This window comes from Seriola aureovittata, chromosome 12 (assembly GCF_021018895.1).
Source record: "Seriola aureovittata isolate HTS-2021-v1 ecotype China chromosome 12, ASM2101889v1, whole genome shotgun sequence".
NCBI lineage: Eukaryota > Metazoa > Chordata > Actinopteri > Carangiformes > Carangidae > Seriola > Seriola aureovittata.
In genome coordinates this window covers 6,065,056-6,085,013 of record NC_079375.1, presented here as the reverse complement: position 1 = coordinate 6,085,013, position 19,958 = coordinate 6,065,056, and the positions used below count along the sequence as shown (strand labels likewise).

At 40.0% G+C, this 19,958-nt stretch overlaps 1 protein-coding gene and 1 long non-coding RNA gene across 13 annotated transcripts in view; both read left to right on the top strand.

The window, feature by feature from the left end:
* Positions 1-1,075: 1,075 nt before the first annotated feature.
* Positions 1,076-2,721, top strand: LOC130178470 (uncharacterized). Its single transcript, XR_008829170.1, has 3 exons — positions 1,076-1,192; positions 2,458-2,544; positions 2,676-2,721. It is a non-coding gene; the product is annotated as an uncharacterized LOC130178470 (long non-coding RNA).
* A 1,573-nt stretch (positions 2,722-4,294) lies between these two features.
* LOC130178919 (supervillin-like) overlaps positions 4,295-19,958 on the top strand; it is a 47,442-nt gene continuing 31,778 nt past the window's right edge. For 7 of the 12 annotated variants that reach the window (XM_056391552.1, XM_056391559.1, XM_056391555.1 and 4 more), the window contains exons 1-6: positions 11,919-12,119; positions 14,184-14,247; positions 15,434-15,525; positions 15,638-15,695; positions 15,803-15,951; positions 16,580-17,414. In XM_056391552.1, coding sequence (XP_056247527.1) covers positions 12,059-12,119; positions 14,184-14,247; positions 15,434-15,525; positions 15,638-15,695; positions 15,803-15,951; positions 16,580-17,414 — 1,259 coding nt within the window. In that variant the 5' untranslated portion in view covers positions 11,919-12,058. Of the gene's footprint in view, positions 4,859-11,917; positions 12,120-14,183; positions 14,248-15,433; positions 15,526-15,637; positions 15,696-15,802; positions 15,952-16,579; positions 17,415-19,958 lie in introns of those variants that run through there. The other 5 variants (XM_056391562.1, XM_056391556.1, XM_056391554.1 and 2 more) reach the window with 5 other exon arrangements.

The following is a 19,958-nucleotide window of genomic DNA, read 5'->3' as shown; positions in this document are numbered from 1 at the left end:
GATTAAAGCGTTGGCAAAGACAATACTTGAGCTGAACCTTGTAAAAACCTCCCAGCATGCTCTCTGAAGCTTGGAGGGCATCCATCTTCAGACGCTGCTCAAATTCCTCTGTGTTCCATCTTTTTTTTTTTTTTTTTATAAAAGGAGAATGAAGTCTGATTAGTGCGTCCTCTTATGTGTTACTTATTTACTCTATGCTCTCTTCACTTTTCCCCCAATGCTTTCCTCTAAGACAGAGAAGGAGGATGGGTTGTATGGAGAGATATCATTATAGGTTGTCATATAATGTACATTCAGCATCTGTCAGCGACAGTGAAAATATTCAACCGGCATCAAATTGCATTTAAGACTTTAAAGACTTTTTTAATACCACACAAAATTATTAAAATAAATAAATTAAAATGATTAAAAATGTATTAATTAAATGACATACTGGTCAGAGAGTGAAGGAAAATCAGCAGAAAATTAATTATTAATTACATGAATTTATTGAATTTATAAAACATTTTTCATTACTTCCCAGCTTTATATCACAGTAGCTCTTAGTAATATTATTAATTAATCTATTAACGTGACCTGTACCTAGATAAAGACTAAGCGGCAAGTGGAGTAGGCAAACAACGATTAATTCATTTTTTGTTAAGTAAATTGACAACAGTTAATGTTGGTCATGTAATGTTTAGGAACACAAATGTGACTAATGTTCTTCAATTCCATATAAACTATTCATATATCATACTTATGACCACATAATGTAATTGTAAACACACCTAGGCCACAGTTAATTTCACATTGAGGACATTTTGACAATAATAGCTAATCAATGCTGCTTTTAAAGAAATATGGTTTACTACTTGGAAAGGAAATTCTAAAAACTAATTTGATTTATTTTTGAATAGCTTAATATCAAAGATAAAATGTATATTTATTAAGCTTTTTTCTTTTTAATACATGTGTTTTCATCTGACGACACCTGCTGGCCAGAATCATTGTCAGCCCCAGGTGTAGTAGCTTATAGCATCCAGTTATTTTATATATAAGAAGTGCTGCCAGTCTACCAGCTTTGCCTCATGGATACTGTAGAAAACCGGTCATCTAGCACAGTTACGCATTTTTTAAAACTTTTTCACATACAAACCAAAGTGTCACACCTCAGAGTTAGCTAGTTAAGTTACTCTAGCTAACGTGAACGGTAAGACAATAATTTCTGGACATAAAGTAATTTTCTACCGAATGCTCTCTTATGGTATGTTGCGCTCTTACCATAACATAATTCAGAGTATGTTTCCTTTTAAAGTTTAGGTTAGTCTTGACCATGAAAAGTTTAGCTTTGCCTTGATAAGAAAATTAAAGTAGGAAATTTTGCATGTTCATGCTAACGTTAGCCTTCGACATTGCCGTTTGAAACCGTTGAGAACCGTCTTCCTCAGGTATAGCATGAAATGCAGGATATAATCAGGGTTCGAATTATTGGGGGAGTGGGGGAGTCTGACCCTTCTGATAAGACTTGGACCCCCCTAAAATGGTAAAAAAAAAAAAAAAAAACAGTTCGGGGAATTGAAACATTTATATATCCTTCTTACCTGTAAGTTTATATTGCAATATAAATATATAATTTTCATGCTTGGAATAATAGTAACAGTAATAATTTCAGACACCCCTTAAGTGGATCATACCATTTCTTAAGCTTGACATTAGTTGAACGTCTTCTCCAGTGTTGCCAACTAAGCAACATTATCGTAGACTTTTGAGACCCCTTAAGCGCTTTTGATATTTTTTCATGTAAAAATGCCAAAACTTTACATGATTTCAGCTTCCCATGTGTGAAGATTTGCTACTTGTTCTTTGTAATTATTTTAGTTCATTGACTCACATTAGTTTGTCCAATAGTTGGACAGAACAAGCATGGAGGTGAAGGTGACTCTTCTCACTAGTTTCTGAGTTTTTACAAACCAATCAGTCAATAATTTAATCAAGATACGAATCAGCAGATGAACCCATAACAAAAATAATGATAACCTGCAACCGTAAATAAAATACTTAAAAATTGCTTCACCCCAACCAACTACAAGTGCAAAATGATCGTTATCACATCAATGTATATCAGTCGCAGCAGCCATTGAGGCTATGCTTTACACGAGTACAAGTACAAGTACATTTTCTTGATTATACTTACAAACCTTAGTGTAGTACAATATTCCTTACTAGCACTTCCTTTATCACTGGCAAATACTACAGTTACTATGTAATTTGCACTAATCTCTGTCATATTACTGACTATTGATTATAGATTCTATATATATATATATATATATATAGAATCTATATAATATAATTATATAATAATATAGAACGTTGTAGTTATAATCATCTCATCATATATGAGGAAATCTATTAACTGTATTTTCTTAATGTCTAGTTTTACTGTGGTTGTGTTGTCTTTTCAAAATGAAACAGCATGCCACTGTTCTTGGGACCTCACTGCCATCCATCCCTCCAGCTGTCCCTCCATCACAGTTGCCTCAGACTCTAAGCCAGACCCCGGTAAGTAAACTACATATCTATCATTACTGTACACCTGTCAAGCATGCTCGCCCCTGCTGCTTGGGGAATAAGTAACTCCATTAATGTCACAGTGACAGTTGTAATCCTTCCCCTTCACTCCTTACACATAGACAGCATTCTCGACTGTACCACACCCCGAAACTGATAGAGAAGGTGAAACTGTAAAGATCCTGTGATGGGCAGATTTTGGCTGCAGGAAACAGAGGTAGGTATAGCATAAAAATAAAAATACTGTAAACATAATCGAAACAAATGTGATTTATTAATAAAGTAACTGATAGTTTTTCATGAACGTGGCATAGACATGAATATACAGTTTTGTATATGAATATGATAATGTGTATATTAATAGCATAAAACGTAACTTTAACATAAAAGTAAATAAACTCAAATAAATAAATCATCTTTATCATGAAAGTAAAAGAACAAGACTCATCCTCATGTTAAATCAGTAAAATATGTTAGCTTAGTTCCTTGTCTGTGTTATGATTAATTGATATTTTATTGATTGATATATTTATAATAAAGTAAGATTAAATGATTTGTCGTGTGATGGATTCTGGGACTGAATGTCCTGCTGTAGCAGGCTAAGTCCACAAGATGGAGACAAGCAACAAATAAACAAATAAGCACCAACACCCTAAACTGTCCCTGCACCTTCTCGTTCTCTAGACGACCTGAGCACAGTAAATAGTTTGACCTGTTTATTCTAACACATATATAGAATATATCTTGTCACCCGAACATATATTTGTAGGTTTCACTTGCCCATCTGGATATAATCACATGGAAACTGCAATGTGTCAGAACTGACACCTCATCCTATAAACATCAGATTTTTACTCTGGCTACAATGTCATTGTTGTTGTACAACTCCAAACTTTAGAACTTTAAATGACAGCCGCTCAGATTTTGGAACATGCTGCCAATTTCCCGTTAAAAGAAATTCCATTCGTGTTCAGTTTGTTTAGTTTGGGTTAGGATTTTGTTGAATTCATTGTTGCAGTGGCAAATAAAGTTTGTTTGCACATTGCCCTCACTTTACCATTTTTGGAGATTAAAACAAAAGTTGCATAACTTTTCATAAATATTTATACTTTGCCTTGCATTTGTGTTTGTGTAGGTGAACGCCCTCGATATGAACAGTGCAGAGGAAATCCTGATCCTGCAAATCACAGCTGTCTTCTAGTAAGTACTTTGGCAAGGATCATGGTCATAATGCGTTAAATCATAAGTGGTGATACTGTAGATAGAGGCTCCACTCTTTGTCTTTAATTTTAGATTCACAGAAACACCTGTCACTTGTGGCCTTTAAAACCATGCCCTGTGATGTTTATAAAAGTGCTGAAACACAAATTTAAATGTATCCTACCATTTAGCTGATATTAATGTAGATATAACAAATATAACACTAATGTGTTGAGGACCCATGCTTCCTTACTAAAGGTTTTAAATTAAATTTGGTCCCGCTCTGTGCCATAAGACTCCAGTGTTGTCATATAGGAGCCCTTGCAGAGCCTAGATCACACCACGCTGCTGGATTGTAGTTTTAACAGCTGATTCGATCCCCCTGCACTGGGAGCCTGACGCTTCCTGGCTATTTATGGCAGATGCCCCTCTATCGAGGCTGCTCTCTTCAGCCCATACATGGTTGCTGTGGGATGAGGTTACCACGCCGGTTTTGGCCTGCACTCCCCAAACCCTTTGGAAGCAGTGTTGTGTCGCCTCTCACTGTCAGTCTAAACTCTATCAGACAAGGGTCCCAAACCTGGGTCACAAGAATGGACATTTTAGGAACCGCAGTCTTGACTTTTGGAATAGTTTGAAGAACTACTTACTGTAGGAGTATCAGCCTGTTGCAGCACCCCCTTGTGTATTTTTTTTTTAGTTTCACCTCAGTCCCCGTCCCTCTCCTTCACTCCTCTCCTGCATACCCTACTCCCTCTCGTTCTCTCTCCCTCTCCCTCTCCCCTCTTCTCTTTCTTATTTTTCGTGGCTGCTCCTGGACTGATTTATTTGGTGTGCTGCAGCAGAGCTACTGGGAAAGCACCAGGCTATATTTGTCGGCTGCTGAGGTTGGACCTGCTTCATGGTGGATGACTTTGGATCTCTTGTTGGGTTTACCTGCGCACACCTGCACCCCCTGCCTCCTCAGCACCTGCTTTGCTCTGAATAAGGAACTAGTGAGGCCATTTGTTTGGTGGTTTCATATCCCTGAACTCTACTGTAAGGATAAATGGACTTCACCTGTGAAGCATTTCTCTCAGTCCTGCAATATTGGAGCTAAAGCATTGTAAGTAATCATTTGTGCCATGATATATATTAGACTGGCAAGTGAGTAGATAGTTCTTTTATGATGAATATGACAATTGATTATTGATGACATGATTCTGTGGTGAGTTGCAAAGCATACATTCTCAGGTTTATGCTCAACTAAGAGATTGTTTGGCCATTATTGCAGCTGATTACATTTTTTTATGCTACAATAGTTTCCCTAGGTCTTAAAGATGAAAAATGTGATATAACTTCCTATCCAGCATCAGTTGGAGAAATAAGATAATAAGGGATTCAATAGCCCACAAGTTTCCTCTCAACTGATTTGGTAGACCTTGCTTTGGGTGCAATCAATAAAAGGAAAGGAATTTTGCCATTACTGTTAAATATAAATAAGCTTAATGTTGTTTTGTTTGTTCTTTTTTTTCCTTCTAAATTCTGATGTAAAAGTGAACAGGTGAATTTTGTAAATCACCAGACATAGATCAAACCCATCGCCCATCGCCATTACTTTTGTTCACAGAGACAAAATCAGAATCACTTTATTTGCAAATGCCTGAATGAATTTGATTCATCCCTGTTGCTGCAGAATCCCAGACAAGTGTTTTCTCCTACATCAGTCACCTGGGGGATTTTAAAGTTTGGCAGTTTAAACATTGTACCCTCTTAAGTGTCTTTAAGATCAGGGAAGTCATTCATTGTGACTCATTATCATCTTTGCCTAAACTACCCTGTAGAGGAGGCAAACATTGGTGCAAACACTGGAACTCAGCTGTACTTAAATGGTGTCTGGTTTAATTTTTTCTCCCCTGGAGGACTGAATGTAGTGTCCCAACTGAGCCCCCTCTTGTTGCTTTGAGCTGTCTCAAGTAACCACATGGGTATTAGCATTCCAAGCTCCAGATTATGGCTGTATGGTGGTATGTGTGTGCAGCTGATCTATCAGCTATGAGGTGGGCTGGTGTGTTGTTCTAACACCGAACAGGCGTCATGTCTCCACAGTTATGTTTTTATAGTGTGTGTGTGTGTGTGGGTGTTTGTGTGTGAGAGAGAGAGAGAGAGAGTGTGCTTGACTCTGTGTGGCAGTTGCTTGGTGCTCTGCACCTGCTGCGTCCATCAAAACGCACAGACAGGTTTACTGGCCCCTTTGTTGACTCTCCGCTCTCAGTTGACTGCCACTGGATTCTATTCATCTACATACAGTATGGGACTACGGACTTGCATGCATTATCACGCAGCCATGATGCATACATTCGTTTGTTCAAGACCAATGCTCTTGATTGAAATATGGTTAAAATATATATGCACAAATACATACATGCCTTGCTATGTCTTTGTGGTTGCACAACAAAAAGCTTTTATACAAAGTAGTTTCAGGTATGTTGCACTCTTAGTGCAGGTACTTGTTCCTTTTTACTATAGGAAATGATTAAATATACAGTAACTCTGTCTCTTTTTTTGTTGTTGATGTTTGCAGGATAGAAGTTCTAGCAGTGTTGGAGATTGTAGTTTCAGATTGTCGAAGCTGTAAGAATTTCTTGTGAATGAACTGGCAAAGATTCAGTTCTCAGAACAGCAAATTGGCTTGTTGATGTTTCCCCTAGCAAGGAATTTGAACAACAACCCCAGCTCTTGGAAGTGATAAACATCTTTTACATCCTTTCATCATACTCTTGCTCCTGTTCAAAGGAGAAACATTTATGACCAAAGTGACTCCAGCTCACAGACCCTCCCCTGTGTTCATGCAAGTTATCCCTGGAGCTTGTGCTCAGCACCATCTCTGTTTGTCCCCAATGTCTACTGTTACCATCAGCACATAGTCTGTCAGATGGCAGAGAGCTGTCCACAAGCTCCCGCTGGCCTGCTAACATGCTTCTCTTTCTGAATGTATGATTGCTGTTTGCAATATATATATATGACGTGAACCACTGATGATATGCACTACTGACTCACTAATTGGTCTTTTGCTTTAGGATGTTCATAATTACTAACTTATGATAAATATATTTCAGGTATGTTTTTGCATTTTGCAGTTTTACAGCAGGGAAATAAACAAGTGTGGATTTCACAACACTCACTAAGTGATTAATGATGAATAATTGACCTCTAAAGTTCACATTTGTTTGGTCCATAAAGATTGTTTTTGCAGTATTCCCATTAGTGGTTGTAGTAAGTAGAGAAATGAGAAATGATCCCTACAATAATAGTGAGATATACTACTCAAGACTAACTACATATTGTGTCAAGTTGATTTGACTGTTTAGTCTGGCCTTAGTTACCTCATCATGTTACATAATGCGAAGATGTTCCTGGATGATGTACCTTTAAGAAAGGACAGCCAAATCCTCAAGTAACCATTTCTGGCTTGAGATCCTCATCTTCCTCCTCCTTCGCTCCATCTCTCACTCTGTCTCTGTCTTTCTTTGCTATTCCCTCCCTCTCTCCTGCTCTGCCTAAGTGTTGCAGAACTTTTTAAGTGTCTCTCCTCAGCACCGGGCTGCGTGCTCATCGATATCCATATAAGAGCAGAGCAGGCAGATTTCTGTGCCGAGTGTCAGGCAGAGTTGATGCAGGGCAGCATAGAGGAACGCAGATCTGGATATAAAGAGGGAATGCCAGAGTAAATGTTTAAGGCTCTGCTGCCTCAGGTTCTCACTTGACCCCTGCTTTTGCGTGTGTGAGCAGTAGTTTGGAGCATTTACTTTTTCTATATGTGTGTGTAAGTGTTGATATTCATGCATGTGTGTCTGTGTCTCAGTGTACATTAGTGCATTTGTGCAAGCTAACCTAAACAGAGAAAGTTTCTCCTAATAAAGGCAGGCTTGCTTGGACCGCAGTGTCTCTACTCTACTTAAAGTGGGGAGAAGTCTCTAAATTAATAATGATTAATAATAGTAATTATGATAATGATGGAGAAAAGATTACTACATACAGCTTTCACATGTACAAGCACCTGTAAACAGGTCGTGTGAGAGGGAGGTAGATAAAAGTTTGATTCCCAACACAACCAGTCTTTACATTACCTTCTGGTCATGTGTCCGTTCCAAGCGCTCTCATTAACTCATTGATTTGAAGTCACTGTGGGAAAGGGTGCCAGTTACAGTAAAGCCTTTATTTTCAAAAATGTCCAAAACATCTACGGTGTGGTCAGAGAAGTTCTCGAAAAAAAACAGTTGGGCCCGGGATTTTCCTCATCATGCACTCTCAAATACAGTCTGTTCTACTAATGATAACATGGAACCTGTTGCCAGACGCGCATTTTTGCGCAGCAATAATGTACTCAAAAGGTTACCCCAGTCTCCTTTGAAAGGTTACTCAAAGTTGTACAACCAAAAAATCAGAGAGTAAAGACATACTTTTTTTTTTTTGCCTCACCCATTTTTTTTTTGGCATAAAAGAAATACAAGACATGTAGTAGTATGTGGAAAATACTTTTGAACCAATTCTGAAACAGCTGTTGCAGTGATATGAGGATCACAAATATGCACAACTAGAACCAGGAGACTTAGAGCTTTCAAACAATGTATAATTTGTCAAGGTTGTGTGAAGACTGAGTTCGGTATAGACCAAAACACATCTAAAGTGTCTCTTGGTTTGGACTGTGCATTTCAGAGATTCAACATTATACTTTATGTTTACCATTTAGTTTGTACTGCTCAAATGACTGCAACACAACAAAATGTGCACATTATAGCAGGTCTTACTGGCTTACTGTGGTTCATTTTGTGATTGTAAGTTTAGTTTGAATTACTGGTCAAAAAACAATCACGACAGAAACTTCCTTCATCCAGCAAACACAGCATTTTATGAATCTCTCCCCAAATAGATATTAGCATAAAAAATATTGTTTGTGAAACAGCTGAGATAAACGTACTGTTTGGCAAGTGGCTTGCAAGGCAAAAACAGAAGTCTGTGGCTCAACTCCAGTCAGTCATAATTTACATCACATAAAGACCTGAAGTCAGTAAAGCTCAGGGTGTATAAAGATGGACTGAAACAAAGGATCATATGGTATTGTCCTCCACAGGATAACTTCATCCTTACACCCTAGACCAGCGTGCTGCTGAGCTTCACAGCTTAAAGTCTGATTTGCTGAGAGATGCTTTGATGTTGAGTCACCCGGGGGTTTGTTGAGGCCTCGCCTCGTGGTGTTTACATGATGTCCTGGGTGTTGAGTTTTATTGAATCTCCTGCAGCACAAGGAAATTGTTGAACTGAGTTTCACATCTCTATCTGTCTTTGACCCAACAACTCAAGAGCCAATTAAAGTCAGAGCAAGTGGTCTTATACATTCATTTGTTGATGGTAACATGTCAGGATCAGAAAGCAGTTCTTCATTTGACAGAGAGACTGACCCAGCTGAGTGGGTGAGTGATAATTGTGGAAACTAATAAACAGGCTGCAGGCCTTAAATTAAATATATGATCTATGTACAGATAAACTTTTGGCAGCACTTCTAAATGTGATGGCTAAACTAGTAATATTTTATCAATCAAAAATAGTGATTATATGTTCTCACAGTCTCTTTAGTTTTTTTTTAACATTTTTCCTTTCTCTCTTTCCTATGAGGATGAAAAAGCCTGAATTATATTCCCAGCCCACCTCAGTTTAGTTATTTGGAAGGCTTTAAATATTAATTCTTAAGCCAGTGTAGTTTACTACTAAGAAAAGCCTTATGGGTGACATGTGGCCATGTGTTTTGAAATTGCAAATTTATATGCAACTGATGAGGCAGCCAGTGAGTGACGGAAGAACATATCATGTTTGTTGCTGTGGATGTTGGCCTGTTAGTTGGCACTGGAAGGAGAGGTAAACATAGAGATAGAGTGGGAAATGGACAGACACAGGTGAGGAATCAAATATAGAAGGAGAGGGATCTGAACATAATGAACATAAGAAATGCAAGAAAGAGAGGAGAAGAGAGAGAAAGGGAGATGAGGAATGAGAGGGAGTTGATAGGAATGAGTGGGGAGGGCCACAGGAGAGAGAGTGAGATGGATGGCAAGGATGACAAATCCGGTGAAGGAAAGGGAGAAGGAGTGGGGAAGAAAACAAGGCAGAGCAGCGAGCAGTCGCGGAGACGATCCTGTGGTAAACACGGGCCGGCTGGCTGACAGGGTGACCTCTCCCTGAGGCAGCCACTCACAACACATGTTGCCTTATTAGGGGCGTCTACAGGGATCGTAGGCAGACTAGTGAAGGTGGGCGGGGGAGTTTGTGTGTGAAAGGGTGAGAAAAAGCATCACACAGAGGAGGTGTGTGAGTGTGCAAGCAAGTAAGACTAAGAGAGTCCAAAACTGTGTACAAGAGCAAAATAACTTTTATTTACGGTTTTTATGACCAGGTTGTCTCTCCAGTGAAGTTCAGATAGGTTTTCGATTGGAATAGAGTTCCCTCACCTGTTCATCATGTACTGTAGATCTTATTTTATAGTATAATAGTTAGAGCAATAGCAGAGTACCACATTACCATTGTTTACCGATCTATTTAATGTCAACGAATCACAAAATATACTGCTTTATCCCTGTGCATTGCTACAAAATGCCTGCAAGCCTTGCATCTCCATGCATTGTACTTGTATGATATAAATAATGAGCTAAATGACATATTATCCCAAATACTTTGCTCATCCTCTTACATTCTGGACTCAAGTACGTCTTCTTGTTTGTTTTGTGACATGTCAGTGTTAATGTACGCGTGCACTTTAACTTTTATCATTCAGACTGTCATTAACAGTAGAGCAGGCTACATCTCTGTACATCTTTTGGCTTGCATTGCCTTTGTGATTTAAGGAATTCTTTTCATTTTTGGCAGCAGGAGCTCTAGTTGTCAGTCCCCATGTTACAGTCGAAGACTCCAAAGGGAGATGAACTGAAGAAGACTTGGAGTGATTAATTGATTAGCTATAATCAACAGTAAAAGCCAGGTAGGCCGTTTTTTATCACCTTCTTCTTAGCAGTGATATAGGTTTTTATATATTTCACCAAAAGGGTCAGATGCTAGTTATGAGCTGGTTATAGAGCAGTTAGGAACTGAAGGAAGGTGATTAATCATGTGACAGTCTGGGTTCTTCTCTGACTTTAATACTTGTCTCACATTCCCTGATGTGATGACTTACACAAGTGGGTTTTGTCGTTTCTTAGATTAGATTTAGCCTGCACCCACTCTGTGTAATTATGTGTGCACTTCTGAGCGCAGGCCAGCTTTTGGCAGAAGCAGAGTCAGAGCACATTTGAATCGTCTCACCTGTGTGAGAAGATAGAAGAAGACAGAAAGGGACAACATGAGGACGGAAAGAAACTGAAATAAACTACAACCCCGTCAAAAAGGTTCGTTTTAAAACCTAAAGTCTCAGGAGAAATTAAAAAAAAAAAAAAAAAGCTAGTGGTGCTGCTGTTAATGAGAAAAGATTAGAATATGGCAGGAAATTGATTATAAATACTGTCCTACTACATTGCAATGTGACAGCATAATAAAGTGTTTTTTACTGGTTGAACTGGCATCAAGGCAAGGCTGTCAGTAAAAGCCTTAAAAGCATAAGGAATCATATTTCCAGCAGTACAGTGAATTTTACGACCTGGTCCAACTGTATTTCAAAACAGAATGAGGAATATTTTACAACCAAACTATCTGACAACTCATAATAATATTAATATTAATGCAGTTTTGGCTGCAGTTTTTGGGAGTTTGATGACACCCAGCCATCTTAGCTGAAGCCTGCCTGATGTGTGCTTTAAGGACACCATCTGACTTCCAGTAGCTTCAGACCCCATACCACCCCCTGGAGTCCTGCTGACACCCTCCTCCAATCCTGTTCCAGAGTTTTTATCATCAAGGCTAATTTCTGCCTGTAATCTGATTAGGGCTCTGAGCTGCTTTAGCACCCTGCTGCGCTGTCTCTCTCTCTCTCTCTCTCTCTCTCTTCCCTGCCTGCACACACACACACACACACACACTGAGATGCACACTGACACACACATTCTGTATGACAGCCCGTCTGTGTAGGCTGGAGTTTGCTATGTAGCCAGGGCAGTCACTCTGCTGTGGCTGTGTGCTTGTCCGTGTGTGTGTGTGTGTGTGGTCATATCACCACCTTCATCACTGCCTGTCTGCTTGCCGGTTAGCAGCCCGCACCTCCACCGCTGCCACTCCTGCTGTCCGCCGCTTTGACTGGAGGGGAGTCTAGCAGCAAGGCATTTTGCTGTACACCTCCTCAAACATGTTTCGAAACCCATGGATCTCTAGTTACCATGTGAACCATGTGCAGCCCTGTGGCCAAGGTAAGGCCTGTACAAGATGAAGGCTTGATCTGGCTATAGCATAACTTAACCCAATTGAATTTCCTTAATTCTGTTGCTTCATCGGGGGACATGGTTAATGCAATTTAGCTCCTTGCTGAGTTAAATGACAGAGTTTGGTGGGTGTCAGTTATACAGTAGGCAAGGGGAGACTGTGAAGTTTCCTGGTCGAATCCTTACTTTGTTTCCTTACTGTTTGTGGTTAAAACAAGGATTCATGGCGAGTGTTAGAATTTCTCATTCTGATCATCCCTGTCTAATGAAATGAATGAATTTGCAATTTTATGAGCAGGTACAGAGGGTTTAAATATATCTATTACTCTGGGCATGGGTGTTAGCATACAGGCTGCTTCAAATGAATGCATTGTTACTACACTCCTTTGGTGCTTTATTTCTTATGCTCTTTCCTGCTGCCTCTTCACATGAAATGCCCTTGACAGACATCACAAGCTATATCATTACCTGCCGACGTGGAAGATGGCTGGTCATGTTCCACCAGCAACCTTTCCACACAGATTGTGTGCAAGCAAGGGCCCGGTTCACTCAGGCAGTCTATTTTACACCTCTGAATATTTATAGAAAATCCCTCTCCTCACAACGCTCACTTTGGGACCATCGGCAGCCTAAGCTGCTCTCTGGCACTGCCAGCCTTGAGCCTTGTGCTGCTTGTTTTGTTGACAGCCTGCAGACGTCTCCAAGGAAAGCCAGACTGAGCTCTGCACAGGGGGCTTTCCATTGGAGGAAGCAGACCAGTGAAGTCACAGGCATACAGATATACAGGCAGATAAATGGACACACACCTCCACAAGAGTCCCACAGGCTTTGAAAATAATGCTTTACAGTTTATGCCATTTATCGATCGTGGGTATGAAAATAGATTGCCATCTTTCCTTTGGGGTCAGTTCTTCACATCCATAGGACAAACATGATGATGAAGAATCACATCCATACAGCAGCAGTTATAAAATTATGACCTCCAGCCCAGACTTCTCTCCTTTCTGAGGTCAAAACATCAAAACATGAATTTCATCAGGTCACTTCACAAGTCACTGAGAGCGCTTGAACTTGAAGTTCCAAGTGAGTTTTGGGACTTTGTGTCACACACCGCACCTTTCCACATCCATACCTTCTCTCCTGCCAAAAGTTCCCCACTCTATTGCCACACAGTCTTTGGTGGCTAAAATAAGTCAGAGTGGTTCTGAACGTGTCTGGAGCAGTAACATGATCCGTCTCCTATACTGGAATACTGCGTTACAACAAGAGAGTTAGAGGGTCGACTATCAGCTGGGAACTGGATGCGAACTTTCTGAGTAACTTTTTTTTGACAAGTGACTCATAGCGAGGTTAGAAATTTCCTGTCAGAACTGAACGGCACACTGCTGGTGTTTACACTGAGAGAAGAAAAGCAACTTCTCTTAATTTACTTTTCAGTTGCATATAAACCGTTTATAGTACTCAGCATTTTGTCTTTATTCTAATAATTTGCCATAGGAGTAGTAAAACGTGAAAAAGTTCAATAACATTAAACATTAAATTACAAAACATGATGATCTGGCGACTGTTTATAATATTGCGATAATATTTATTAAAAATGACTTTGATAGTTCAGTTTTGTAGGAACTGTACTTTCTAGGGATCATGAAAGATTTTGTAAATCATCTTTCAAGTATGGTGTCTTGTTATTAGAGTTGTGAATGAGCTGAAGTCTGTTCTAGTCTGTCAAACACCTGTTGTTTGTTGGACATTGTGCAGTTTCACCAGCCTGTACATTGGATCGGCAGCCTTAGTGGGAATCAAATCACACACCAGTAGGTCCCTGTGTCCCGTGTTCTGATCAAAAGGAATGGATGAAGAACATAATATGAATCCTTTTATTATGTAGATCTATTGTTCTTCAAATGCTACAGGTACCCAGAAATGTACATTTTGCTTTGACAAGTTCCGACACTCCCAATGTCAGCGCAGAGATACTAATGACTACTACTAATAATTTCTTATAATTGTAATTTAAGTTATTTATTGGTTCTCATTTTTTCTCTCTCTTAGGATTTGGATCTAAAGCTCCGGCCAAACTTTGTAACTCAGCCTCGTTTCCAACAGAAACCTTAAGGTGAGGAAGAAGACCTTCTGTTTTTTAAGTTTAAAGACAAAAAAGTAGAACTACAGAATTGAAATGTTGCATTTTCTAAGAGCATTTACATTCCTCTCATGTGCTTTGTCATCAAGATGGGGATATGTGTGAGGATATAGGTTCACTAAAGTGCTTTAGCTTATCATGCACAGTAAGCATTAAAAGCTGGAGATGCCTGGAACAGCTTATCCTAAGACACATTTTTGTTCACATGGCATTAGAGCCATAATACCTCCTTCAGGAGTACTTTGCACCAAGCCCCATTTCCATTCAATTAACAGAGTTTCCTCTGGTTGTTCAGCATTAGATCTCTATCACAAAGGCATACTGCCATCACTGTTAAAGAAAAAAAGCTATCCAGTCTTAAAAATAAAGTTTAGAATGAAAAATCAGAATGTGAAAACACTATTTGCTACATAAAGAACAGCTCTTACATTCATATTCTCTGACCACTTTTTATTCAGTTTGTGTATTAGTATACAGTAGGCAAACTCTGATGCACAGCAACTTTTTGATGCATTGGAACATTAAATAAATCAGCTTTAACTGGCCAGTATACTGTACTTGCATTAGTGTTATCTGACACTGAAGTGTAAGAGTCCCCCCAATTATACACGAAGAACCTCAAAATAAGAACGTTCTGAACTGACACCCCCGAGGATCTGCTTAAATGATAACTGAAATCGTTTGTGAATGTTTTCAGAAAAAGTAACACCGGCGGATTCATATATTTGGATATATGTATACAGTATACCTGTGTATCTGTATGAGCTTGTGTGACCTGTTGATGCTGACACGTAAAGATTTAAGAGAAGGCCATGGTTGTCTGTTTCCACTTGGCTGAGAGTCAGGGCTTTCATGTCCTAGTTCCCTAAGCTGGATCCTGATGGAAGTGACACCAGCTGAGATTCACCTGCAGTCACCTCCTTAAGAGAAGTCATTTAAGGCAGAGTTGTAGTTAAGGCTCAGATAAGAATCCAGGCACCATTTATCTGAAATGTGCTTTTTATTTGAGTTCTTTCAGCTTGTCATGAGTTTTAAGCCACTACATTTTAGAGATTCTGTTCTTTCAGTGTCAACACTTTGTCTCTTGCTTTCAGGGGGAATCCAGAGTAAAATAATTTAAATGTTGACAGCAGGTTTGTGACTCTGCCTTCTCATTCAGTTTTCAGAGTGACTTCTCCTTTGGTGACAAGACCACCTTGGTCAAGAGTGTTTCAGATACAGATGCCAAACTTCTGGCTGCCCTTCCCAAGGGTGTGCATTGGTTTTACCCATACATATAACTCAAAATACTCTCACAAATAGTTACTAGTTACTTTTGACATTTTTATGATACTAACTTTGTATTTTCTGATCAAACAATCAGTTTCAGAGTTGAAGAAATACTTTGAGGGATCTGTCACAAAGGATTTGGGGATGAACAGGTATATTCAGGGCTCACTACACTGAATTTTCCCATGAACATATCTAAATAGTTTCAGTCTAACTTAATAGCTATTAACTTTTACCCTCTGCCTTTTGTCTCTGACAGGAAGGAGAGGATAGCCCGGCGTCTGGAGGGGATTGAAAGCGATGTTCCTCCTGCTCTGGTGCCTGGTGGTTTGGTAGCCAACAGAATGCTAGAGGAGGATCCACCGCGGTACACCCGCGCCTCAGACCCCTGTGAGCCTTGTGTGATGGGTAAGCATGGCATGATGCACTGCAAAGATATACGATGCTGCCTTTAGTGGAGTTGGATTGACACTCCTGAAATGTGTCTGATATTGTAAAGAGAGGCATTCATTTATGTTTGTCAGTCAGTATTTGTAACCCATAGGATTTATTATTTTGGAGAACTTCTTTGTCTGCCCATTTACTTTCATTGTTGAGCACTTAAGTGCCCCTTGTTCCTCCAGTGGAGCTGCTCAGTGGCCAACACTTGGCGTCTGTGGTTATACTGGGCATCTGTCCTGCAGCTTTAATGAATGTGACAGTAAATTCTGACAGTTTTTGCATGTTGTTGCATTTTGCTAAATGTGAATTCACCCACTGAAATACATTTCTGTGCATTTATTCTAGAATAATGCCACATTTGTGTCATATGGGATGGAAAATATTTGTTTACCTTTTGAGGCATATTAGTGTTCTCTAGCACCAAGGCTTTCAAAACAATCCATTGTCCAGTCATAATTGTTAATGGAGGTTGATGCGACCAGTATTTTCAAGTGAGAATCTTATAGTAACTCCCATGTGGCATGAATTTGGCATAATTCTTGGTTGTCAAGGAATATTGTTGATAAGTATTAAGTACTTCCACTATTTACCACAGTGAGGCGCTACAGTCGAGAGGATTTGGAGGCACCCCAGAAGCAGGTGTCATCTCCAGACAGATCACCTCAGCTCAAAGGTGGAGTTGGCAGCAGCCGCCCAGACCCAGTGTTGGTGTATGTTGACCCAGTAACGCTATCCAACCCCTCTACACCGTCATCTGGCCCCCCAGACCCCACCAGCCTCAGTTCCAAGGCTGAACGCATTGCCCGCTACAAAGCAGAGCGCCGCCGCCAGCTGTCAGAGCGGTATGGCATCCTCCTTGATCAGGAGGCGGACATAGATTACACACCGCGCTACCGGTCCCGCCGAGACCCTGAAACCTCCGGTCGGCAGACAACTGCCAGGCGAGACAAAGACAGACAGGAAGTAGAGGAACCAGGACGGGAGCCCAAGGTGCCATACCGCTCTGGAGTGGGCAGGGTTTACATGAGGACTCACCCAGATCCTGCACCTGTTAACACATCAAGCCCTGCCCACACAAACCAAGTTCCTCCCCCTGCACATGAAATGCCGAGCAGATTTTCGGAGCGGGAAAGAGTGATGAACATGGAGAACTACCGGCGTGGAGGGACTCAAGAGCGCTCGGCTACTTCAAGACCCAGAACCCAGGAGCAGCATCAGCCCCAGCCCCAGCAACAACAAAGCCCCCAACACCACCAAGACGCCACCCACCAGGAGCCAAGCCCCGCCTCCACCAGGGACTACAGCATCGCAGCAGTGCCCAACTCTCCTCGCACCGCACGCCGGGCCTCCCTGCCCTCCACTCGCTACGGCATCTCACCTGGGGATTTATTCATAGAGCAGCAGGCCCAGAGCATCCTCAACAGACAGGGGTGAGTTTATTAAAAGTAGGTTATAATATTCAAGAAACACACCATGTCAGGTCATAAGGTCATCACAAGCTTTTATATGTCGGAGAGAACAAAGTCCTTTATGGACAATCAAACACAGATAAACTGATGAGAGTCTACTTGACAAACCTCATGAACCTAAATGGTGATTTTGAATTCAGATTTGCACACCTGAGAGAACAGCCTCAATGTGCCATAACATAATTATTAGAGGTCATCAAAATCCTCTGTGGGTAGTTCTGTTCGCTTTGTAATGCTGCCCATGAAGTAATCGCCCCCTGAAGAATCTGATGTTGTGTCCTCAGTGTATTTTTAAAGAACATTTAGTCCTAGAGAGTTCAAACCACATGAAGCCCAGTTTTCCTACTGATATTCACACCAATCCACTTACTGCTAGTAACGTCCTGCAGGAACATTCTACACAGGTCAATCTTTGTTTGTTGTCATAAAGTGAGTGACACAAAATGATTTATTAAACTTCATCGCATGCTGCTGAAAGTCCAATCACAATGGTGTATGTACAAGATGTTTTAGTGTGACAAATATCATGAATTGGTGCAGTTTGAGCTGTGGACTGGCTGCTAAGGTAGAAGTTAGACTGCTGCTTTCACCACTTAGCCAGAGTCAGGATCTTTCTAGACTGTGAGTCTAGCTCTGTCATGCTTGCCCTGCTCCAGTTTCACATAGAGAGGTGATCTGGGGAGCTCATCAGGGAAAGGCTCTTTGGGGTGACAGGGAAAACTGCAGTGTTGGTTTTTGGAGGGGATATGATTTCCCTGCTCGTCCCAAGAGATAACCCTGATCTAACAGCAGCTTGGTTCATCAGCTAAGTGCTAAAGTCAGAAATTAACTTGATGACATTAAGGGAGAGACAAGTGAGTAACTGGACTATGAGCTAAAGCCTATAAATAATGCCGTTCATATTTATGAACATTAAGAAGTGACATCACCAAAAATAAATCTGCAGCAATTGAAAATACTTATATGATAATTTTAAACAGAACTTCTAAATAATACTGTAATCCCCCTGCTCAACATCTGAAAATATTCCTGATTATGGTTCAGCTGATCAGTGTAACTCAATTTGATTTGATCCTTGAAAGAATGATCAGAAGTTTCCCTCAGGGTTTGACACTGTCACCACATCATCCTGTAGCCTGGCTGCACTGTCAAAGAGCGACTGGTCTCTCAACACAGACTCAGAGAGTGACACTCAGACAGTCTTCAGCTTGCCTTCAAGGTACTGTCCACTCGGGATGTCATCGGTGTGAAGACCTATCATATACCCACCGTCCACCGGGTACATGTGTTTTTAGCTGGCAGCACTCAGGCATTTCTTTGTTAATGACTATGTACCTTGCACTCTGTTATTTTTCTGTTTTTCATATTATATTAAAGGAGTTAGAAATGTCTTAAATACAACAATCTAGGTCAAAATTGTGAAACCTGAATATACCTTTCATAATATTGCTGGGAACATATTAAAAACGAATAAGATAACTAAGCCACCACTTTTAGAAACACATTCCCGGTGGACAAGCAGCTAACTCTTTCCAACAAATGAAACTTATAACAGACCCATTCTTACTTCATTCAATAATACTTCCCATATTAATTGGTAGCATAGTCTCCCTCTTAACAGTTGTTTGGGGTTTTATAGATTTAAATTTTTCAACTGACAAACATTCATTCCTAACTTAGTGTCATAACTTAAATTTTAACATTTATTCATCATAAGATTTGAAGAAGACATGAACTGTCATTTTATCTGTTTTACAGGGACAGGTCAGTTTTGAATGATAAGTTTGCAGTTTGTTATTATTACTTTCCTGTGGTGTTTTGTCATTGTGACACTCACTTGTGGTAAAATCTTAAACAGATAGGAAGCCGTCAGGTTTTAGGACAAATTACAGCACAAACACAGCCCTGCTAAAAGTAGTGAATGACATCAGAATAAATCTTGACACCAACAAATCTTCATTTCTAGTGCTGCCTTTGATATGTGGACCACAAGATTCTTTTATAATAGATGAAGTAAGAATAACATGACCTGTTTAGACCAGTTTTTACCTCTTAACTAAGCAGGGGAGAATTCAATAGACAACCACTCCTCCAAGCACTATAATGTTACCTATAGGGCAAACCAAGGATCAGTTTTAGTCACAGATTTTTCTTCAGCTCAAACAGGATAAAACAGAAACACTGTTTGTTTGTTTTTTGGATCTTGCTTTGCATCAGTCTCCCAGTCCATTTTTACCATCCTCAACATTTGTCAGTCACTTGTAAAGCCCTTTGAATTGCATTCAACTTTATTAAAGGTGCTATATAGTATAAGGTTTGACTGATTGATTGAAGATCAGCTATTTCAAATTAAATAAATGCCCACCCTTTAAACAATCAGGATTTTCTCATGAGGGCCTTTCTGAAAGGAATCTTGGTATTAGTGACAGAAATGTGAAATTCATCCCCCTCAAATTCCTCTATCCACTCTAAAAAATATAAATCTCAGGCCTTAAAAACCAACTG